The sequence below is a fragment of the Herpailurus yagouaroundi genome, unplaced genomic scaffold (genome assembly GCF_014898765.1).
Source record: "Herpailurus yagouaroundi ecotype Mexico unplaced genomic scaffold, PumYag 196, whole genome shotgun sequence".
Classification (NCBI taxonomy): Eukaryota; Metazoa; Chordata; class Mammalia; order Carnivora; family Felidae; genus Herpailurus; species Herpailurus yagouaroundi.
The window spans coordinates 10,884,217-10,908,456 of NW_024412427.1; the positions used below are offsets into that span (position 1 = coordinate 10,884,217).

Consider the following 24,240-nt stretch of genomic DNA (forward strand, 5'->3'; position numbering starts at 1 on the left):
CTGCCATACCATCACCACCATTATTTCTCTCTCCAAGTATCCTTTCAGAACCACATCAAAAACTCTTAAAATGATGGTAAATATTCAGATTGCAGAGACCCCATCCCAGTCTATGATCCCACACTCACACTGCCCACCTGCAGGTCGACTGCAGGCTGACAGCGCTAGGTGGAGGAGGGGTGTGCAGTCAGACCCTACGCCCGCGGGGGTTGTGGTGAGGCGCCCCCTCCTGGCTGCCCTAGAGCTCAGGCCCCGCCCTCCCCCACCCCCCTCGCCCCCGCCGCACCACTTCCGGCAGGCGCTGCGCTGCTGGGGGGCGCGGGCGAGGATGGCGGCGGAGAACGAGGCCAGTCAGGAGAGCGCCCTGGGCGCTTACTCGCCCGTGGATTACATGAGCATCACCAGCTTCCCGAGGCTGCCGGAGGACGAGCCGGCGCCCGCGGCCCCTCTGAGGGGCCGCAAGGACGAGGACGCCTTCCTGGGAGACCCCGATACCGGTGAGGCCCGCTGGCCCAGTCCCTGCCCCCTGGGACGTCCCCGGTCCTCCTTCATCTGCGCGGAGCATCACCTCCAGTCTCCATCTCCCTAATTGATCCCCTTCCTCCTGGACCCCTCCCTTCTTCTCCCTTGTCTCTGTTAATTATCTAGTGAGGTTGGAGATGCATTTCTGCTTTGGAGGCTTAGGATGCGACAGGGAAGAATGATGCCAGGGATTGCAGTAGCAGGGATTGGGGTTACCTCTTGGGAAGAACCAACTAAAAAGGAAGGAGTTTTGGAGGGAGGATGCTAAGAAACAGCTGTGATCACCCAGAAGAGGCCGTTCTTTAGTCACAGAGAACAGACTGCAGCAGGATGGGTAGAGGCTAGGTCTTGGGAAGAACTTCCCACAGCCAAGGATTGTGGGAAGGAGAGACCTTAGGGAGCAGCTGAGGATCTCTTCATGTCCCCGGAGGGGTACAGAGGGCATGATTCCCATCTGTTTGTGAGGGCTAGGTATTGGGAGACAGGGGGATGGACTGCATGACCTCTCAGAGTCCTTGGAGACCAGAGTGCCTTCTCTGCCTTGTGGATTACCTCACCCCTCCCGGAGCCATGGATCAGGCCAGGATGTTAGTAAGGTACCCTGCCCCCTAGGAAGCAGGCTCCAGAATTTTACTGTGTTCTTGGCCCTCTGCAGGGACTGCAAGGGGCAAGAGTAGGGAGGGGGGAGACCTGAGGGCCAAGAGGTCTCTGAGCATTTCTTCCCTAGGGCTCTGCCTCCTATCCATGTGGCCCAGCTCTATCTTCCTCTCCATTCTTCATCCTCCATCCCCCATCCTTCTTTCCCTCAACGTCACTTCCTGGCATTAGAGCATCCTTCTGCTTAACTCTGTCTTCCTCCCAGTGCCTGCACTTGAGCCCTCTCCCTTACCAGCCTGGCAGGCAGATCCTACTTCTCTGACCCAGCCTTCTCCAGCCTGACCCTTCTGTAGCTATTCCCAGGCTGAAAGCTCCAAACTCTTCCCCCTCCACAACTTCCCAGTCATCTGGCCTTTACTCACAGCCCCTGCCAACCTAACTAGACTGTACCCTACCTGGATGGGGAGGCTTATGGACATCACATGTCCAAGCTGCAGATCAAAACTTCTTTTCCAGAGGGAGTAACCCTGGAATCAGGAGGTAACAGGAAGAGTAATGGGAAGATGTGTCCTGGTGGATAACAGCCTGAAACTATGCCCTTTATTCAGGGGTCAGGAGTGCCACTCCTGATCTCAGCACTGGCTTGACTCTGTATGACAGTGGGCAGTCCTATCCTGACCTGGGCCTTAGTTTCCTCTTCTAGCTCAACTGGGGATGTCTATCTCTCTTAACCTAGAGATTGGAAAACCCCTGACATGTTTTCTCCTAGCTCCCTATAAATGTCTTAGCATTTATCAAACCTGTGATTATTTGAGCAGTCATGTGATTACTCCATATTTGTAAGCCCTATGTGGATGGGATCGTGACTGTTTTGTTCACCATCCTTTCTCTACCGTCCAGCACAGTGCTAAGCACTAATAAAAATTGTTGTATGAATAAATGAATGAGAGAGATCTCAGGATGAAAGACTAGCAGGGGAGGGAGTACCTTGGAGAGTTAATATAGATTCTGCCCTCATCTATACAAAACCCCAACAGAGACCCTTGTCACCTGAGTTTCTTGGAACCTGCACCTTATGCCACACTTGTACACTAAAATTCCAAGGACTCTTACCATCATACCTATGTAGTCATTTCAGTGCTTTGTCTCAGAGCACAACTTCTAGGCCCCAAGGCTTCTTTGGCCAGCTGGACTAGCCTGTTGGCTAACATGATCTCCTATGTTATTAACCTGGTGGTGCCACTTACTGGCACTGTCCCATCCTCTTAACCAGGACCTTGGTTGTGCCCAACTAGCCTCTAGCCTGCCACTCCCCAGAACCAAGTGCCAGGTACCCTACAACTGACCCTGGAAAAAGTAGAGCTAAATGGTGACCACTCCAAGGTTGGGGAAATTCTTGACTCTCTCCTGAGCTTCAGGCCCATGTGTTCCTCTTTGTCGCAGGCATCTGCCTCTAGATGTCCTGCAAGTGCCTGACTGTCAGCATGATCTATGTTGAATTTATCATCTCTTCCCCATACCTGCCCTTCCCCCAATGTCATTCTCAATTAGTGACACTGCCATTCGTCCAGTCTCCAAGGTAGAAGCCCAGGAGCTACCCATGATTTCCTTCCTTCCTTTTATTTCCAAATGGTGATCAGATGCTCTCTGTCCTTCCAAGTATCTTGCAGATTCCATCTCATCATCCTGCTATCACTACTGTAGACTAAGCCACCATCCTCTCTTACTTGTATTACCCATAGGCTTCTAGCTACTACCTGCCTCTTCCTCCCCTCTGCCTCCCCAACCCCAATCTATCCACTACCTTGAACTTCTGTCATGTCATTCCTTGGTTCAGAAATCTTTAATGATTCTGCCCTTAAGGAATAAGCAAGCCAGAGATGAACTCAGTTTCTAGCCAAGATATCTTTCCTGAGCTCTAGACTTAGCAAGTCAACTCTGTTCAGTATTCTTTTGTCAGAAACTCAGCTAAAACTGAGCTAATCTTAAAAGAGAATTTTATTTGATAGCATAACTGAAACATCCAGGGATATGGGGCCTCAAGTATAGCTGGATCAAGGCACCTAAAAAGGAATTGGCTTTCATCTTGTGGGTCAACATGTCCCCAACAGCAACAGGTTTACCCCGTACTATCTTAGCAATCTAGGCAGAAAGAAAGCTTTCCTCTTTCCCAATGGTTCCAGCAATAGAACTAGGTTTTAGTCTCATTGAACTGGTGCTGGTCACATGCCTGTCCCTGAACCAGTTACTGTATAGAGGTACCTGTTCTGATGGGCTAGACCTAGGTCATATACTCACTCTGGTCAGGAATGAGAAAATGAGGAATGAGAGAAGGGAGATGGTATTTTCTAAAAGAAAATTGAATGGAAATGGCATCTAAGCAGATAAAAATCAAATGCCTACTAGGCCAGTTGCCTCCAGACAACTGCTAATGTCCCACAAATTCAGAATCACCAAAATTAAACTCATCATCTTTCTCCCAAAAGACTTATGTCTTCTGATTCCAAACTAACCTTTTCCCAGTGTCCTGCTGTTGCTCTTACATATCAGTAAAATCAATGGTTTTATTGCCCTAGTGCTTACACAGTAAAGTATTCAGTAAATATTTTTGTTGAATAAATGAATAACTTAATGATTGACTGGTGGAATAAAAAGTCTTGCATGAATCTAACTCTAATGAAACCATATCACCTTCACCTCCTGGTCCCTCATAGCTGATTGGAGAAAACATATTTACGGACAAGCATCAACTAGAATTAGCTTATAAGGTTGGCTTTTGAGTGTGGAAATGGCTCCTGCCTTGTGGAGCAATGGAAAGGAGGTTTTGAGTTACTCTTGCTTCTGTCATTTATTCATTTTATGACCTTAAGTGGGCAGCGTCATCTTTCCCAGTCCCAAGTTTCCTCATCTGCAAAATGGAGAGAATAGGCCTATCTCATAAAGTTATGGGAATGCTTCAGTGAGGGAATGTGTATAAAGAGCTTGGAATATAGTCAGCATCAATAAATATAAGTTCAAAACCATTTCCTGCACTTCTTTTGAAACCTCCAGGGACCAAGGAGAGTTCTGTGCCCACAGTAGGTATTTAACATCTGTTTGTTGAATGAATTCCAGTTTTATTTAAAGACTATGTGGTGCTGGTGCTGTGGAGTAGAGGCAAGCATGATCAGCTGAGGGAGGCTTCCAGAAGACAAGTTTCTTTTTTTGAATAAAAAATGTAAAACAAATTACATGTGTATAGTAAAAAAAAAAAAAAAAAAAAGTGAAGAAAAGTAAAAGTTCTCTTCTCCATTCCTATCTGCCCACAATTTTTCCTTTTTATTTAAAAATATATGATCGCTTCTCGGCCTTTTGGCTAAGATCAAGTGTAGTATTTAAAAATATATGGGGATTCCTGGGTGGCTCAGTTGGTTGAGCATCCAACCCTTGATTTTGGCTCAGGTCATGATCCCAGGGTCTTGAGGTCAAGCCCCACATTGGGCTTCTTGCTGAGCATGGAGCCTGCTTATCTCTCTCCCTCTCTCTCTCTCTCTCTCTCTCCCTCCCTCTGCCCCTCTCCCCAACTCATGTGTGTACACACTCTTTCTCTCTGTCTACAAGAAAACAATTTTCAGGCTCTGTGCTCACAGCACAGAGATTCTCTCTCTTGGCCCCTCCCCCGCTTGCTCTCTATCCCTCTCTCAAAATAAATAAAAATAAACTTTAAAAGAAAAAGATTTTTAATTAAAAAATAAAATAAAAATAAAAATATATGTATTGATTTAGGGGTGCCTGGCTGGCTTAGTCAGTGGAGCATGAGACTCTTGATCTCGGGGTTGTGTGAGCCCCATGTTGGGTGTGGAGATTACTTAAAAAATAAAATCTTAAAAATATATTTATATGTATTGACTAAAAAAATACATATATGTAAAAAATTTCAAACAAGAAATTCTCCCACCCCATCTCATTCCTACCTTCAGTATCTTTCCCCAGAAGTAACCACCATAAACGTTTTCTAAAAATTTTCTATATATGTACGTGGTTTCTTATTTACACAGAAGAGGGAAGTATGGATTCTGAAGGGCCTTGAATGCCTGGTCAAGGAGCTTGGATTTTCATCGTGTTGACATCAATGAACCATGATAGTATTTTAAACAGGAAAGTATAACACTTAGTTTTCAATATTATCCCACAGACTTTTAAAGTGGTTATCCTCCTAGTGCATAGTAGGAGGTGCTCACAAAATATTTATTGAATGAATGAACTTTTTAAAACACATTGTACATACAGCAAGGGTATTAAGGCCAAGGTACCAGGTTATTTTTTTACTGTTCACAAACACCCAGGACCTATAGGCCATTTAGAGAACTGGTTTCAAGGCTAATATGACCCAAAGGAGGAAAACTATGGGATGGAAGAGGGCCTCAGCCCTGGCCAACGTGGAAGGGGGATAGAAGTAACTAGAGGGTGCCTGGTAGAATCATCTCATGGAATCCTTATGCCCATTTTGGCCAGTTAGGGGTTAGCTCCATTATTAGGTGAGGAAAGTGAGGCTTGTGGCTTGAAGGGACTTACTCATAGTAAGCCAGCAAGTAGTAGCTTGCTCCACTCTTATAGTCAGTCCTCAGATTCATTCTCCAGATAGCCAGAGGAATCTTTTTAAAACACAAAACAGATGTCTTCAGTTCTTGCTTAAAACTCTGCAATGGCCTCCCATGGTTCTTAGGATTAAATCGAAGCTTCTCACTAGGCCCACAAGACCCAGTGCACTGGCCTAGCCTCCACCATACCACTCTTTCCCCTTGCTCGTTACATCAGAGCCACTCAGGCCTTGGTTACTTTTTTCTAATGCACCAAGCTTATTCCTACCTTAGGGCCTTTGTGCCTGCCGCTCCTTTCTAGAACACTCCACACACTCACCCCTTGCTCTACATATGATGGCTAGCTCCTTCTCATCCCTTAGTTCTCAGCTTAAAAGTCACCTCCCCTGAGAAGCCTTGCCTGATTTCCCCAGGTAAGCAACCTTCAACGTGCACCATTATTCTCTATCATTTCATCCTTCATAGCACTTGCCACAAGTTGTGATGATATACTCCTTTGTTTGTTTATTTTCTTTTCTTTCACTGGTCTGTGAACTCCATGAGGGCAGAAACTGTTTATTCTTTTCCCCTGTATTGAGCAGAGGGCCAGACCCATAGCAGGCCCTCCATATTTGTTGAGTGAGTGAATGGGTAAGCCAAGCAAGGTTGGAAGCCAGGGCCTGTTCATTCAGTTTATATAGCTACCTCCTTGCACAGAAAGCTGGCCCCAGCTGGGGCAGGATCTAGTTTCCAAGGAGGGCTCAAACCCCTTGCACTCCAGGAAGTATTCTTTGCCCTAGGCCCTGGGTCCTGGGTCCTGGGTCCTGGGTCTCGGTCCTGAGTCCCTGGGTGGGTCTCGGTTCCCAGGAAGTTTCGCCTAGGGGCCAGACATCCAGCTTCCTGCTGCCTAGATGGGGGTCCCTGTCTTTCCAGCCGGGACTGCCACTTCCCCCTTTTGGGGTGCATTGGGGAGATGCTAAAAAGGGCGAGCAGTGCTGTCTAGTGGGGTTTGCTTGACAGGGGCAGGGAGAGGGTCATGCAGAATAGCCCCGCCCTCCAGGCGGGCAGGGCCAGGTAAGAGGTGCCCAGACCTACCCGGCTGCCACCCCACAGACCCGGACTCCTTCCTGAAGTCTGCGCGGCTGCAGCGGCTGCCTTCAACGTCTTCGGAGATGGGCAGCCAGGACGGGTCGCCGCTGCGGGAGACACGCAAGGACCCGTTCTCTGCGGCAGCGGCCGAGTGCTCCTGCCGCCAGGACGGGCTCACAGTCATCGTCACGGCCTGCCTCACTTTTGCCACGGGTGTCACTGTGGCGCTTGTCATGCAGATTTACTTCGGGGACCCTCAGGTGAGGGGGTTGCGTGAGGGCCAGAGGGAGGGAACCGAAGAGGAGGGAGTGAGGAAGTTCTTGAGGAGACCGTGGGGATTGCGGAATGGCTGAGTGAAGGAGGAGGTCAGCAAATGGAAAGGGGAGAGGACAGTGACATGGGAGAGGAAGGTCCCAAAGGGAGGGGCTCAAGGTATGAGGAGGACAGAGCCAGGAAGGCACCTGATCAGGTGAGAGGTACTGGAGGCCATAATGGAAAGAGTCCTAGGGGACAAGAAGGCAGGCCTCGCACCCCCAGCCCCTGCGGAGATTCTGGGGTTGGTGGAGGTGCCTTAAGGGGGCAGGGGTCTCCTACTGCCCCCACCTAGAACCCTTTCCCTTCCCAGATCTTTCACCAGGGTGCCGTGGTGACTGATGCTGCCCATTGCACATCGCTGGGCATCGAGGTGCTCAGTAAACAGGGATCTTCCGTGGATGCCGCTGTGGCAGCAGCCCTGTGCTTGGGGATCGTGGCTCCACACAGTTCTGGCCTGGGCGGGTAAGGAGCTCCCAGCTGTGGAGGTTGGGTTCCCCCAGGCCTCCTTCTGTGTCCTGGTCTGTAGGCCTCACTAGGGGGTCTTTGGGTTTCACTAGAGGGGCAGCTAGGCCCCAACTCCTTGCATTTTGCCTTTCTACATCCAATTTTACCCCTTTCTCCTTACCTGAGTCAGAGGAGGCATTTTCAGAAGAGTTTTGTTTTGTTTTTGTTTTGTTTTGTTGTGTTTTACTTTGTTGTAACTAGACTTTTGTAAACTACTCTGGTGGGGGTATACTGTCACTAGTTAACACAGGGATACTTTAATTTTCGGGTTTACAAATCCTTAAAACAAATCCCTGTGAGCATGGTTAAGCTATGGAACCTCTATCTTCCAAAAATATACCCCAGGCTGAGAACTCTTAAAGTTTATTTATTTTGAGAGAGAGAAAGAGAGAGAGCAGGGAGGGGCAGAGAGAGAGGGAGAGTGAGAGAATCCCAAGCTGGCTCCCCCTCTGTCAGGACAAACCCATGTGGCGCTGGAATCTACAAACCAAACCATGAGGTCATGATCTGACCAGAAATTAAGAGTATGAAGCTTAATCACCTGAGCAACCCAAGTCCCCAGGCTAAGAATTCTTAAAACAAAGATTACAAACTGGCCACCTATGGGCCATACCAACACACTGACTAGTTTGTTTTCCACACTTAAATTTTTATTTTTTTTATGTTTATTTATTTATTTTGAGAGAGAGAGAGTGGGGGAGGGGGCAGAGAGACGGAGAGAGAGAGTCCCAAGCAGGCACAGAGCCCAACACAGGGATGGAACCCACAAACTAAGAGATTATGACCTAAGCCAAAATTGAGGGTCGGATACTCAACTGACTGAGCTACCCAAGCATCTCCCACACTTAAAGTTTTTAAAATTTGTTTGCTATTGTTCAGGGCACCTGGGTGGCTCAGTTGGTTAAGCATCCAACTTCAGCTCAGGTCATGATCTTACGGTTCATGAGTTTGAGCCCCATGTCAGGCTCTGTGCTGACAGCTCAGAGCCTGAAGCCTGCTTCTGGTTTTGCGTCTCCCTCTGTCTCTGCCCCTCCCCCACTCATGCTCAGTCTCCGTCTCTCTCTCTCTCTCTCTCAAAAATAAACATTGAAAAAAATTATTTTTTAATTTGCTTGCTATTGTTAAAAAGTTGAGAATTTTCATAAAAACCCATATTTCCAACATCTCTTTAACAATCAGGAGCCTTGGTAACACTGGGCCCGCATTCCCACATGGCTACAATTGTCTGGAGCTAAATAGCATGACGGGGCTTGTGCTTTCTACTTGGCCATAATTCCTGCCACTCCCTATTGTTTATCTCTCCTGCTTTCTTTATTATGTTACTTGGCTGCAGGCCAACCATCTCAGATGCAACTTCCATCTCAGATGGAAACAAGTCACAGAAAAGGGACAAGCTGACAAAGTCCATATCTTGGCTCCTGCAAGACCAGCCCTGCAGGCCCTACCAAAGAAATTCCCCTTTTGGTTGTATACAGTCTATCCTTACATAATTCAGTCCTGGAAGAGGGAGCAGAGGCATACCATGGAGGCAGGTGCAGGAAGCTGGCAGGGGTCCAGCTATGGTCTAGTGTGGGGGCAGGGGGTAGAACATCTTGCTCTTCCAGTCTCTAGGGTTTCCCTAATCAGGGATTAAAGTCTCCAGTAACAGGCTAGACGAGGTCCATGGTTTCTGGGTCCCCAATCCCCTTGATTTCACTCCCCCACCCTCTTACAGAAGCTGAGTCTCTGAATCCCTGCTGGGGAGAGGGCTCAGACATCTGACTCCAGATGACAGATTTAGCCTACAGATTTAGCCATCATCACTGGGGGTTGAAGGGTGGCAGGTTAATTGTTTAGAGGGGTAGCATCTTATCAACCTCTCCCTTCTGTGCCTCTCCCAGTGGCGGCGTGATGCTGGTACATGACATCCGACGAAATGAGAGCCACCTAATTGACTTCCGGGAGTCTGCACCAGGGGCCCTCAGGGAAGAGGCCCTGCAGAGATCCTGGGAAACCAAGGTGGGGATGCTGGTGAGAAGAGAGAGTCCGGGGGCGTCTCCCTTCACTGCCCTTCTGCTAACCGAAACATTACTTTGCTGAGTAATTACAGTGGAAATGAGAAAAAGAGTTAAGCAGGATGCTCTTAAGGCTATGAGGAAGAGAGGCAGCTCCCAAAATAAAATAATGAACCAAAAGATCTGGATGGTTGATAATAGGCAATACAGCAACACCTCACTTCTCTGGCGACCTCACCTATCTGGAAACCTGAGCAGCCTGAGACATCGCAAAGTTCCTGCACTATATCTCATACTTCCCATTCTAAGCTTGTTGACTATAACTTTCCCAGCCCACAACCTATTGGAAAATTAAAGAGGAACTGCTAAAGGCAAACCCACTATCCACTGAGAGCAAAGGAAAAAAGAAAAATTTGGAAAAATAGTTATTTGGTGCAGTGACAAAAGCCAAACACATGCCTGAGTTATCACAGCTGAGTAATGGTAGTGTGATAACGAAAAGGTTAAATGAAAGTCCTTGTCCATTACTTTAAAAGGCAGGAGTAGATATAATCCAACAGACAGGTTTCTGTCTAAATTGGTTATGTCTTGGCTCTTAAAAGGGTTTGCTTAATTTATAAATCCCCCAACTATGCTAGATAAAGGACGCCTTTCTGCATTTGCTGATAATAAGTCAGGGAAATGGGAGGGATGCCTGCCGGGGAGAGCTTGTCCCTCCTCTGGGATACTTGGCCTGTGTCTTTCCCCTGTGCCAGCCCCCATCCCTGGCTTGGGGCTCTGCGGAGTTCAGCCCAGCCCCCCGCTTCCAGTGACCTGGTCTCCTCTCTCCCTCACCTGCCCGCCTCGCCCAGCCTGGGCTCTTGGTGGGGGTCCCCGGAATGGTGAAGGGGCTACATGAAGCTCACCAGCTCTATGGCAGGTAAAGACCCTTCCTCTGGGGATCAGGGGCCCCTGCCTGCATCTCTCCTTGGGTGGCCGTCTCCTACCTTCCTTGGATTCTTTCCTTCCCAACTCCACCTCCTAATATCCCCTTCCCTTGCCAGGACTCTCCTTCCCAGGAACCCCCTTGCTCTTCCAGTCTCTGGGTTTTCCCTAATCAGGGATTTAAGTTTCCCCCAGGACCCCTCCTCCTCCCCCCAGGACCTTCTCCACCCCCTGCTCTCCGGCCCCCCCAGGCTGCCATGGTCCCAAGTCCTGGCCTTCGCAGCAGCTGTGGCCCAAGATGGCTTCAACGTGACCCATGATCTAGGTCAGTGGGGCCTGGGGGTTGGGGGGAAGGCATGAGGTTGATGGGAAGGGGAGAAGGAACCTCTGAGATTTGGGGCCCAAGCCAAAAAGCACCTCTCTTCCAGTTTGCTCCTTTGGCTCCCTCCCCACCCATCCTACTCTCACAGGGATGCAGCCTCAAATGAGGGGATCTGGGAAGGGCCCATATACACCCCCCCCCCACACCTTCCCCATAACAGGCTTCTGGGGGGCCAGAACTATTAGGGCCAGCCAGTCAGCCACTTCATCTATGGTGCATCTCAGCCCCTAGCCCAGCCTCCTGTCCCTGCTTGCAGCCCGAGCCCTGGCCGAACAGCCTCCGCCCAATGCATCTGAGCGTTTCCGTGAGACATTCCTGCCATTGGGCCACCCGCCACTACCTGGCTCGCTGCTGCGTCGGCCTGACCTGGCTGCAGTGCTGGATGTGCTGGGCACCTCTGGCCCCACCGCCTTCTACGCAGGAGGCAATCTTACAGTGGAGATGGTGGCTGAGGTGAGCATGTGGGGAGCTCCCCTTGCCCTGAAGGACCCTACTGCAGGAGTATTCTTCCCCTTCCTTCCTTCTCGGTCTTTCTTTCTACATATATTTACTGAGGATTCCATTTACTTGAGATTGTAGAATAGACAAAACCAATCTCTGGTGGTAGAAATCAGATTAGTGGTTGTTTGGGGTGAGAGCAGTTAACTGGGATGCAGCACAAAGAACCCCCTGGGATGAGAGAACTGTTCTGTCTTGATTGAAAGAGGTACCTTTGGGCCCTCCAGGGCTGGTGCCAACCTGTGCAGAGTCTTGTCCTGTCCCTCCCAGGCCTGGTGGAGACTCAGGATCAGCCTCAGCTTCCCTGAGCCCTCAAGCTCACCCTGCTCTTAGGTTTTCTAGGGACTGAGGGAAACCCCTCCTTCACTGGTGACTATCAGGACTTACCAACCAACAGAGACTCTTAGTCTGAGGCAGTAATGGGTTCTGAGAACTATTGTCAGTAGTTAAAAACTCCTAATGGAAAATTATGTTCAAGATGAGGATACACACCAACTCTGTGATTCTGTCATCTGTACCGTTGGAGTGATTATATGTATCTCTGCCATATAGTTATGGGAACTGAATAGATGTGTCATTCATTCTACATTCATAGAATGCCTGTTCTGCGTCAGACCCTGTGCTGGGCACTGGAGGTATGGTTATATGATAGACGCCCATCTCAAATGGACTTAACTGGGAAGTCCAGCAGAATACTGGCTTTAGGTCTGCTGGGTCCACAGCTCCATCTACATTGTCAGGCCTTGGTCTGTCTGTCTCTCTGTCATGACTCTACTTCTGTTTGAATTCACTCTCTGTCAGATCCTTTCCATACCTACTCCTCACCAGCCATCCTTCCAGCAAACCATCCCAGAGAAAGAGCATTTCTCATTCCAACAGTTAAAGCAAAAACCTCCAGCTTGTATCTCATTGGCCTATCATAGGTCTCATGATTATTCCCAAACCAGTCACTGGCATGGAAAAGGAATGCTCTGATTAGCCAGACCTGGATATACTGGAGAAGGGGATGAAGGAGACTCTAACAAAGACCATCAGAGCTTTAAAAGAAAAAAACACCAAAGTTGAGTTTAAAAATTTGACCAACAAAGGAACACATATGATGTGTGTGTCATTCAATGTGTAGAACTTCAGTGTGTAGTTCACCAAGGGTGGATTAAAAGTCAGGGGTTTCAAGTACTAAAACTACAAAGAGAGAGAGAGAGAGATTGAGGATTCCTAGTGGTTATGCTAATTTAGGAATGAAAATTACCATGCTGGAAAGGATGGAATGAGCCCATAGGTTTGTTGGTTCATTGGTCAATAGATGCTTGGTTACATCCAATGAGGGTCATTCCTACCAGAATCATCCAGAGTTCATGGTTTTGGAGTAGCTTTAGTTAATTGTAGTGAAATGAAGAATTCAGTTTTGATATCTGTAGGCAAATTCTGCTTTAAGTAGAAAATATTCCTTTAAAAAAAATAATCTCTGCACCCAATGTGGGGCTTGAACTCAGGACCCCAACAAAAGTTGCAGGCTCTACTGACAGAGCCAGCCAAGTACCCCAGAAAATGTTCATTTTATATAGGCAGAGAGGTTAGTATGTGCAAGGCCACGGAGTCATGAATTCAGGAACTGTAGTTCACTCAGATAGCTGTACAGAGGTCACTGGGGAATAGCAGGACATGAGGTGGGAGCATTGGACAGGGGCCAGGGCACAAAGGGCCTTGAATGCCAATCTAAGGAGGTCATTCATAGAATGTCTGGTACATAGCAGGTGCTCAGTGGTAGTGCTTTTCCCCCTTTCTTTTCCGTAGGGTCCTGAGGGCTAATGAGGTCCATAAAGGCCATGATGGAAATTGCAGAAGGCACAAAAGTTAGAAACATCTGATCTGTCTTTGATTCCAAGCATATACCATAGGCCAAGCCCATATGCTTACACTGTGGAGTGTGGATCACAGCTGTGATGGGGTCATTCTCTCCCCTCTAGGCTCAACATGCAGGGGGTGTCATAACTGAGGAGGACTTCAGCAACTACAGTGTCCTCGTGGAGAATCCTGTGTGTGGCGTCTACAGAGGTGACCTCTCTCCCAGCTCTCAGGGTCCCTGCTCAGGAGAAGCCTCCCAGTCCATGGCCACCTCCTTTTGGCCTAGAGATTCCTCCCCATTTTACAGGAGAGAAACTGAGGCAGTGAGCTGCCTGGCCAGCCAACTGTTGAAGGAAGCCAGAGCCAGCCCACCTTCTGAAGTAGTCATGGGGTCAGTTACCCCAAGTATTTAGGATATGGGGAGGGAGGTCTGGCCAAAAGTTCAGGCCTGGAAATTGGGGTTCTGGCTATAAGTTTTCTTGATTTGGGCTCTATGTTGCCTCAGCCCCACTCTCACTGTTGTGTACTTCCTAAGAAGAATTCATAAGGCCAGAGTCCATCTAAATTCATATTGAACAAACCTTTGAAGACAATTATAAACCTGTTCCCTCATTGTGTCAAAAGGAAACTGAGGCCCAGGGACAGAATGGAACTTAACCTGCCAAACTCAAAACTAGAGGAATCCCAAAAGCCAAGCATATGATGTGGATGAAATCCATGTTTGCTGAACCCAAAGTGGTGGTTTCCTGGGTCCCTCAGAAGGTTCTCAGGTTCTCTCCCCTCCTGGAGGTCTGGATCACCTTGAACCCCAGGAGGGGTTACCTCTGAGTTCAGGTTTCCAGGCCTCAATTTCTAGCCTGATTCTTCTACCAGAGGTGGTAGTGTATGAAGACCTGGGTTTGAGTACTAGCTGTCCCATTCACCTTGAACAAGTCACTTCCCACTGTGAGCTGTGGTTCCCTCCTAAAAATGGAGATAGTACCCTTGAGGGGTGCCCATGAAGATTTGATGAGGTGTTATCAGAAGCTGCCCTGATCAGAATGGATGCTGAATTCTTATTTGATTTTACAAATCCCCTCCCCAGCCTGGGTTCTCTTGCCAATGCCAGTACCTTGAGATTGTCTCCTACAAACTTGGACCAGCTGCCTCTCTGTGCCTCCGTTTCCTCACCTGTAAAATGAGGATGATAACATTACCCATTGTGGGGGTTAAATGAGTTAATCAGTTAATGTTATATGTCAGGTATTATCATTATTCTTTTGATGTCCAAACATCTAATAACAGGGGCCTCAAATAGGAAGAGGAGATTGCTGCTCCCAAGAAGTTTTAGGGGTGGGACCATGATGGGCCCTGAATAGTATCCTGGTCTGTGGGAGGAGCTAAAAGGAGTTCTGGACATCTGGACACCTGTCCCTGCTCTGCCTGCAATGTGCCTCTGGGCAGACTACCGTTCTCTTGAGCCTTAGTTTCCTTGTGCAGAAGAGGAAACTGAAGACCAGTGTTCTGAGTTGGAGTCCTGGCCCTGCCCTTGACTTGCCATGTGAACTTGTGTGGGTCCCTTTGCCTCTCAATACTTTGCCTCTCAGCACAGTTTCCTGTCTGATGAGGAGTTCAGTGCAGGGGTCTCAGCCTACGTGATGGTGGGATATGGAGATGCCTTGACCCCTCCCCTGCCATCTGGTCATTTCCATTTTTTTTCCAGGCCACCTGGTTCTCAGTCCCCCACCCCCGCATACAGGGCCTGCCCTCATCAGTGCTCTCAACATCCTTGAAGGCTTCAATCTTACCACCCTGGTGTCCCGGGAACAGGCTCTTCACTGGGTGGCAGAGGCAAGGCCGACCCCTCCACCCTGCCCTGGGTCTTGGTACACTGGGAGTGGGGGGATGGGTTACTGCCGTGGGGCAGGACTAAATCACCTCCAGGTTTTCTCATATGAGGATCAAAAGTGTGGGTCCTGGGAGGAGCCTGGCAGCCTCTTCCACACCCCTATTATATTTTCAGACCCTGAAGATTGCATTAGCCCTGGCCAGCAGACTGGGAGATCCTGTCTACGATTCTACCATCACTGAGAGCATGGATGACATGCTCAGGTGGGTCCCAGGGCAGGACCCTCACGGCTGCAGAAGTGGTGGTGGATGTGAGGAAAGGATCAGATGAAAAGCTGCTGGTAAAGCAAGAAGACCTGGAGTCCCAAGTCAATTTTAGCTCAGCTCCAACTCATAGTGTGACACTGGTTGCCTCACCCTGCACCTACCTCAGTTTCCCCATCTGTACAATGAGTTGGCCCTCAAAACTTTTTTTACCCTAGCAGGGCACCTATTGGGGCCCATCTGGGCCCCCTTTGGAGTGGAAAAAGAAACCCTAATAACAATGAAAAATCTCCAAGCAATTACTGGAGGTGATGGGAATTTTTACATTATACATACATTATACACTATAATGTATCCACATTAGCAGCATAATATTGTAAGACTGTGGGTCCTGGTCAGACTGACTCAGTTCAAATCCCAACTTCACCATTCACTAGCTGTACAGGATTGGACAAATTTAAATTCTGTAAGTCTGTTTCCACAAGGGGGCCTGACAATAATGGTGCCAACCTCATGAGGTTGTGGTACAGATTAAATAAGGTCATACATGCAAAGCACTGAGCACATTGTCTGGCACATAATAAGTATTCAACAAATATTAGTAGCAGTAACCGGCAATATGAGTGGGTAAGAACGGTTACTATTTAATTGCTGCTATACCTGACCAAAAGGCTAGCTAAGGAAAAAACCAGAGACCAAAAATATACTTAACATAAATTTGTTTTATTACTCAAACAACTCTATGAATTAAGTTGGAAACAATGAAACTAAATGAATAGCTTATAATTAAAAAGCAAAAAGAGCAGCAACCAAAATCAATAAGCAGTCCAAAGCAATAAGAGTGAAGTCTAAAAACAAAGCCTCTCTCCCCTCACCCAATCCACCTGAAACAAAGCCCTCTCTGCCTCTTCTGTGTGGCCACCAGCCTTTATGGTTGAAAACTGAATGAAAATCTTTAATAATCCTTAGTAACTTGTCATTCTCTAATCAACTACAATAACCAAACCAACAGTTATTAAGTAAGAAACCCTCTGTCAAACTTTAAAAAGTCTGGAAAATTGCATGTTGTTTTCAATTTAGCTCTAACACACACACACACACACACCTATATTAAATTCATTCAAGTAATTTCATCCAATAAATAGTTACTAAGGGTTTATATACCAAGTCTTCCCCCACAAAATTCTAATAGTAACTAAAGATCCCTGTATATAAAACTCTCCTCTAATTAAACTCTTAATAAAACTTCAGTTCCAAACTAAAAACATTAGATTAAATGAATTGTTTGTTCATTCGAAACAAATATGTGAGCATCCACTATGCCCCAGGTACTTTCAAGAGGAGGATTAACTGAGTAAATGAAGTCAAGTAACTAAAAGACTCTTGGTTTAAGCACTAAATAAAAGTTGGCTCTAGGAGGGAATCTGAATGACACCTAAATAAATTCAGTCAGTCCAATAACACTTTCCTGGTTCAGAATAAGTTCAGAATGTTCACAATATGTTCAGAATAAGAGATTCTGCTCTCATAGACCTAATAGTCCAGTGGGGGAGGCAGACATTAATCAAATAATTGCACAAACAGGCATCACAATGTGGTAGGTGGGGTGTAATGAGAGCCTGCTGTGTATTCATCTCCTGCCCCTTGTCTTTTCAGCAAGGTGGAAGCTGCGTACCTCCGGGGCCACATCAATGACTCCCAGGCGGCTCCTGCTCCACTCCTGCCTGTCTACGAGCTGGATGGGGCTCCCACGGCTGCCCAGGTGCTGATCATGGGCCCTGATGACTTTATCGTGGCCATGGTCAGGTATGCCAGCTCAGACTCAGAACCTGGCACTGGGGATCGTCTGGACCAGGAAGGGTTGGGGGCTGGATGGGGGTGAGGGCGGCCTCAGGGCTCACCTGGCCCAACCTCCACCCCCAGCTCCCTGAACCGGCCCTTTGGCAGTGGCCTCATCACTCCCTCGGGGATCCTGCTCAACAGCCAGATGCTAGACTTCTCCTGGCCCAACAGGACTGCTAACCACTCTGCTCCCAGCCTGGTAGGGCCTTGCTTCCCTCCTCCCCTGAGAACCTTGAGGCTAGGTAGAAAGTGTAGCAGTATGACTGTGCCTCCTTCCCTACTTCCTCTAGGAACTTCTATAAAGGAACCCAAAACAAGGTGTCCACTTCATTCCCAGCCCAAGTCTGGGGCTTGGAGCCTGGTGGGCCTGAAGAAACTTCATCCCATTCTGTCCTTGTCTCACTATATGACCTAGGGAAAGTCTTGCCCCCTTTCTTGGCCTCAGTTTCTTCATCTGTACAATAAGGATATTAGCCCCCATTTGATTCTTTGGCACTTTTCAGCACAATGGTCTACAATTGTGGGATGCTGAGCTGATGGGGCTCAGCCCTCTTGTTGGTCAAAAGAGGAAAGAGATAGGAATTATGGTCTAGTTGGAGGCTAGTATTCTTACATCCTGTGAGTTGGGGCCCTGGCAGGATGAAGACAGATAGAGATGACCAGGGTGTAGATTATCCTGTTCTTCCTCTTGGCCATCTTTCTTGGCTTGGTCCCCTCCCTTGCCACCCATCGTAGCTCCATAGCAATTCAGTGGGGCCATGATCCACCTTAGTTATCCAGGAACCCTGCCCATTTCACAGACAGCAAACTGTGGCCTGGGAAGGGACCAGTCCCCCATGAAAACTTACCCCACCTCTTATCCCCCTGTGGTCTCGGTCCTCTGACACAGGAGAATTCAGTGCAGCCAGGGAAGCGACCACTGTCTTTCCTGCTGCCCACTGTGGTCCGGCCGGCAGAGGGGCTCTGTGGGACCTACCTCGCACTGGGGGCCAATGGAGCTGCCCGGGGCCTCAGCAGCCTGACCCAGGTGAGGTTTCCTCCATGGTAGGCCCTTTGTGGCCAGCAGCCAAGCTGTGGCCTGGACTGTAGATGTGCCTCATGTCTCTGTCTTGTTCTCATCCCTAGCTCAGCAAACATAGGCCAAGGCTGCTTTGTTACAAGTTCATCCTGGATACTAGGGACATAGGCTATGCTGAGTTACTTAGCCAAAATGGAGCCCTGAAGCTCCCTGTCTTCCAGGTTGCATAGAAAATCATGGGCCAGTGGAACTGAAAGGTGATATAGCATCTGGGCTGCCTAGGTTCTGTCAACCTCAAGTCCCATGATGCCTCTACTCAGCATCTGAAGAGATAAGCAACTCTCTTTAGGGTCTGATTTTGAAAGGAAGGACCTAAAGTTCTCCAAAATGTCTCACAACAGTTACACAGATGTTTTAAGCACCTGATATATATGCCAGGCACATACTTTGGCAGGTAGTGAGTTAATTAGCCTGAGCTTTGGAAGCAGACAGCCCTGGGCCCCAGTCCAAGTGCTGCTAATTTCTAACTGTGTGATCTCCGGGAATTCACTTAACCTCTCTGAACCTCAGTCTCCTCATATGTAAAATGAAGATAATAACCAGAGAAAACATTTATGGAATTCTTACTAAGTGCCAGGAATGGTGTTACATGTGTTAATTCTTTTAGCCTTCTCAACTTTGGAAGGAATCCTTATTTCTACTTTGTATATGAGGAAACTAAGACCCAGAGGAGTTAAGAAGTTAGGTCCAGTTTACTAAGAATGGGCAGGCAGTTTGGTTTGAGAGCCTACCCACACAACCACTAAGCTAAAAGTACTCACATTGTGCCCTAGACTATCCCCAGCTATTAACCCTGTCCTGGCCAGGGAAAAGGGAGGAGAGCCCTGGGCTGGATTATAGGAGACTGACTGCTAGTGGTGCCTCTTCCTTGGCTCTCTCTAAACTCTGGAGTGAGTTACTTTCCCTTTCTGGCCCTCAGTTTCCCCCTCTTTGAAATGGGGATGGCCATCACAGCCCTGCCTCTCTTCTGAGGCTGTTCGGATGACACCCCTAGTGTAAGGTTTCTAACTAGAAGTCCAGCTAAGGAGTGAGACCTGGGGAGTCCTGAATCCCCATCTCTGGGGCAGCCCTGACTTCTATCTCTTGGCTGCCCACAGGTTTTGCTGAATGTCCTGACCTTGAACCGGAACCTGAGTGACAGCCTGGCTCATGGCCGTCTGCATCCAGACCTGCAGTCTAACCTTCTGCAGGTGGACAGTGAGTGCACAGCAGAGATCCCCAGGGGGTGGGCAAGGAGCTGGGTGGAGAAGGGGTCTCCTCCCAAGGGTTCCCCCACCTATACCAGCATAACTCCCTGCCAGTGAAAGTTTGGTTTCTTCCAATGAACTCCTTTGAAACAGTGAAAGATCTGGGGATTGGAACCAGTTCTGTCATTTCCGGGCTGTGCAGCCTTGGGAAATGCATGTCTCCACTCTGAGCCTCAGTTTTCTCATTTGTAAAATAAGATACAGTTGTTCAGTCTGCAAACCATTCATTCAGTAGTTTGTATTGAATACCTACTGTGTGCCAGGCATTATGCTCAGGATACAGCATTTACAGGCAGACAGGAAAAGAAATAATCAAAGAAATATGAGAAAGCAAAATAAACACTCTGCGGGCTGACATATAGGACTGATTTGATAACTTGAGAAGGCTTCTCTTGGGTGACATTTCAGCTGAGATCTGAAGAGTAAGAAGGAGCCCCACCATGCAAAGAACAGGGGCGGGTTTTGTAGGCCAAGGGAACAGATGCAATTCAGGGCAGGAGTGGGCTCGGCATGTCTTAGGAGTAGAAAGGAGACTGGGGTAAGTGCAACTGATGTGAGGTCAGAGAGGCAGGCAGAGGCCACATCATGGACCTTATCGGTTACGGTGAGAAAATGGACTTTCCTTTAAGAATGACTGGGGCTTAATTGTAGACACAGCTTATTTTTTGTTGTTGTTTTTGTTTTTAATTTTTTTAATGTTTATTTTTGAAGGAGAGAGAGAGAGAGAGAGAGAAACCAAGTGTGAGTGGGGGAGGAGCAGAGAGATAGGGAGACACAGAATCCGAAGTGGGGTCCAAGCTCTGAGCTGTCAGCACAGAGCCTGATGGGGGACTCAAACCCACAAGCTATGAGATCATGACCTGAGCTAAAGTCAGACACTCAACCTACTGAGATACCCAGGCACCCAAACATAGCTTAATTTTGTAAGTGGGAAAGTATGTGCAGGTTTGAGGAGTTTTTATTACAACAGACAATGTATTATACAAGTCCAAAAGGGATAGAGTATTGAATGAGACATGGTCCTTGCCTACATGGTATTATCATCCCCATTTTACAGATAAAGAAACTGAGGCCCACAGAGGTTATAAAGTAGTCAAAGATCAGCAGTGACAGAATTGAGATTAGAATATATACCTGGCTGATAACAAAGACTCTGTTCTTTACTGCCTGTCTCCTAGAGTGAAGCACATTAGAAGCCACAGACCTAAATCCTCAGCAGTCACAGCCTGTGGTTTGGCTGGTGACACTCTGGATCCCAAATGATGATAATGAGGCTATCCCAACTAATAACTTCTGGTGTCTATTGAATGTGAGGCTGTACACTAAGTTACTTGGTGGGGGGGGGGGGGTTGGTTCATCCTACCCACCCTTGAGAGGCTTATGGTCTATGACAGGAACACGAGGAGTAGGCTTGGCCAAAGGAAAGTTCATCCACTGGGGTTTCTGGGAGGCTTTATGGAGGAGGTGACAACTGACTGGGCATTGGAGTAGGAGCAGGAATTCGGCATGTAAGGGTAAAGAACCTTCTGGACAAATGGGCAAAAGCCAGAAAGAATGGTTCAGAGAGCAGCCAGGAGGCCTGCTGGACTAGAGACATTGTTTCCTAAACTTAAGAATTTATCCAGCACCTTCTTGAATTTTGCCATATTTGTACACCATCTAAACCATTATTTACATATGCGTATCTATACATGTACTTCTTTTTCAGTGTAAGTGTATTTTAAAGGTAAATCTCATATCATAATCACAATTGGAAAAAATAACATCATTTGCCACAAATAAAAGGTAAATAGCTATAAAAAGTCAACTGTTTTTAGATTTTAGGTGGATATTGTTGCCCCAGAAGGCATTGTAGAGATGTTAGAGGCTGAAATATGGAGAACAAACATAGGGTTACTGGAGGGGTTGTGGGAGGGGGAATGGGCTAAATGGGTAGGGGACATTAGGGAATCTACTCCTGAAATTGTTGCACTATATGCTAATTTGGATGTAAATTAAAAAAATAAAATTAAAAAAAAAAGTGTTAGAGGCCAGGAGCTCCTCAGTGGCTCAGTCAGCTAAGTGTCCAACTTCAGCCCAGGTCATGATCTCGTGGTTCATGGATTCGAGCTCCGCATCAGGCTCTGTGCTGACAGCTCAACAGAGCCTGGAGCCTGCTTCAAAGTCTGTGTCTCCCTCTCTCTCTGCCCTTCCCCCGTTCGCACTCTGTCTCAAAAATAAATAAACATTGAAAAACAAAAAGAAATGTTAGAGGCCATACTAAAACTTAGTCCTTGCCATTATCCAAAGGATTAAAAGGGACCCATAAAGGAAATACATTTCTGACTCAGTGATTCAATGCTATTCGGTGTTGTATCTTTACCTCAAGAACTACCCTAGATTATCCCATTTGAGGAAATAAGAAAACCATATCTTTGTTGAGGAGCCATAGTAGGTGAGGTTACAGGGCTTATCATGGAGGTCCATGTTAAGAAGCATGGTTTCCATCCACTTGAGTAGAGTTGGGATAGACCTGATATGTTTTACGTAGGGGAAATGGATTGAAGAAGGGAGAATTTAAGTTGGAGAAACAGAAACAACTAGGATAATGGGCCAGGCAAGAGATGGTGAGGACCTGAACTTATGTAAGAGGGTGGGGATTTCTTCATTTATCCAGTAAATACTTTAACATTTTCTATGTCTTCACCCAGTTCTAGGTACTGAAGATCAATAGTGAACAAGACAACATCCTTGACTTCAAAAAGCTTATAATCTAATGGAGAGAGGCATAGTAAACAAACAAACAAACAAACAAACAGGTAGCAATAAGCATTTTGAAAGAAAATAAAGCAAGGTAAAGATGACAGGGCTGCTACTTTAGATAGCGGTCAGGTAAGTTCTCCTTGAAGATTGGAATGAAGTAAGGAAGCCAGCCTCATGACTATCTAGGAGGAGAACATTCTAGACAAATAGAACAGCAAGTGCAAAGCCCTGAGGTAGGAGCATGTTTGGCCTACCTGAGGGCAGCAAGGAGGCTAAAGCAGAGGTAAGCAAGGGAGAGAGTAGAAAGAAGTGAGGACAAGAGTTTAGAGAGGTAGTGAGGTCCCAGATGATGTTGTGCCTTAGAGGCCCTGGTAAGGACTTTGGATTTTATTCTAAGAGTCATCAAAGCTATTGGAAGTTTTGAGAAGGGGAGGTGAGTGGTCTAATGGTTTAAAAGGATTCCATTTACCTGTATGAAAGCAGGACTGGAACCAGAAAGACCAGTCAGTGGGCTATGCAGTAATGGCTGCATCCTGGCTATCCTGGCAAGTGATGATGGCAGCTTGGCCTAGGCTGCTAGAGATGAAGAGCTCAAAGCCCTTTGTGCAATGTTAAGAATGACCGTATGTTATCGATCACATACTATATGCAAGGCTCTGAGCTCTGTGCTTTCTGTATATTATCTCCTTTAATCCCTATAACAACGTTGTGTGTTGTTTTCATATAATCCGTATTTTATCCATGAGGAGGCTGAGGCTCAGAGAGGTAAAGCAATTTGCCCAAGGTCACGCAGCTCCTCAGTGGGGCATCCAGGACCACGACTCGGGTCTGACCACAGGACTCCTGCGCCAGTGCTCTGAACACTCTGAATGTGTATATGTTGGGGGGTGGTTTTCAGGTGAGTTCACAGAGGAAGAGATTGAGTTCCTGGAAGCCAGGGGTCACCATGTGGAGAAGGTAGATGTCTTATCCTGGGTCCATGGCAGCCGGAGAACCAACAACTTCATCATTGGTGTGAAAGACCCTCGGAGCCCAGACGCAGCTGGAGCCACCATCCTGTAGCAGCAGGGTGGGGTGGGGGTCTCTGCTCCCCCCCTTTGCATGTTCTTAGAGTCCCTCCTTCTCCCAGGTTTGGTCTCAGGGGAACCCCAGGGATGCCCCAGATCATGGGCCAGAGGGGATGCTTAACAAACCCTATCCGAGAGTAACTGGAAAATTCTCTATCCAGAGGCCTGTGGTGGTGGTGGTGGCGGTGGTGGTGGTGAGTGTCAGTGTCCACAACCAGGCAGACAGGGCCTTGAGGAGTCAGACTGTCTGCCTCCTTTCCTTCAGCCATGCTGGCCCAGAGCTTAGGGATGTGCTTGCAAAACCTTCTCAAGGGTCCTCACAACCCCAACATCTCCAATCTGGCCTGACCTGGACCTTGTCTTCCAGCTCCCTTCTCCTGTCCCCAGCCTCATTTCTTAAATAACTAGGATTTTTTAAATGGACCATCCTGGGGAGGGGGTGCTCCTCTCTTCCTCCCACCAAGTTGAGGTGGGGCCTTGCATCTGGGGGTTCCCAGGTTGTGGGTAGGGGTGGGGGTGGGGACCAGCTCAGGGGCTTCTATTTGCAAAGGGGAATTAAAGAAGACTATTGCTTAACCATGGCTCTTGATTGATTTATATTTGGCTATGTTGGGAGTGGGAGAAAGTGAAATAGTACAAAAGCAGCTACAGCAATTTGTTTACTATTTGTTTCCTAAATTAGATATTTTGGGTATTTCCTTCATATCTTGGTTAAGATATGAAGCTTCCTGATTTAAAAACTTACTACAGGGGTGCCTGGCTGGCTCAGTCAGTAGAGCATGTGACTCTTGATCTCAAGGTCATGAGTTTGAGCCCCATAATGGGCCTAGAGCCTACTTAAAAATAAACAAATAAATGAATGTGGTTTTTTTTTTTAAGTGAAAAAAACATACTACAAAGTTAACAGTAATCAAAACAGTGTGGTACTGACATGAGGCTGGACA

At 47.5% G+C, this 24,240-nt stretch overlaps 1 protein-coding gene and 1 pseudogene across 5 annotated transcripts; both read left to right on the plus strand.

Moving 5' to 3' along the window:
• Nucleotides 1–274: 274 nt before the first annotated feature.
• GGT7 (gamma-glutamyltransferase 7) lies at nt 275–23,616 on the plus strand. 5 transcript variants are annotated; one of them, XM_040447262.1, is made up of 15 exons: nt 275–497; nt 6,792–7,027; nt 7,393–7,544; nt 9,467–9,584; nt 10,432–10,499; nt 10,756–10,829; nt 11,143–11,339; nt 13,352–13,439; nt 14,932–15,059; nt 15,232–15,320; nt 16,977–17,126; nt 17,244–17,361; nt 18,052–18,189; nt 19,338–19,430; nt 23,128–23,190. In XM_040447262.1, exons 1-15 carry the CDS (start codon nt 329–331, stop codon nt 23,188–23,190), a joined length of 1,881 nt encoding a protein of 626 aa, XP_040303196.1. In that variant the 5' UTR covers nt 275–328. The 5 variants fall into 5 exon arrangements, with proteins under 5 accessions (XP_040303196.1, XP_040303195.1, XP_040303194.1 ...); XM_040447261.1 differs by lacking the exon at nt 23,128–23,190 and adding an exon at nt 22,178–22,884 and having other exon boundaries at nt 9,467–9,596; nt 19,338–19,437; XM_040447257.1 differs by having other exon boundaries at nt 277–497; nt 9,467–9,596; nt 19,338–19,437; nt 23,128–23,616.
• Nucleotides 4,455–4,595, plus strand: LOC121012589 (uncharacterized; annotated as a pseudogene).
• Nucleotides 23,617–24,240: the final 624 nt, after the last annotated feature.

Coding starts and splice junctions, on each gene's coding strand:
- GGT7 (XM_040447257.1), top strand. CDS start 329: ATGGCGGCGGAGAACGAGGCCAGTCAGGAGAGCGCCCTGGGCGCTTAC. Junction 7,028..7,392: donor TTTACTTCGGGGACCCTCAG/GTGAGGGGGTTG, acceptor TTCCCTTCCCAG/ATCTTTCACCAGGGTGCCGT. Junction 11,340..13,351: donor CAGTGGAGATGGTGGCTGAG/GTGAGCATGTGG, acceptor TCTCCCCTCTAG/GCTCAACATGCAGGGGGTGT.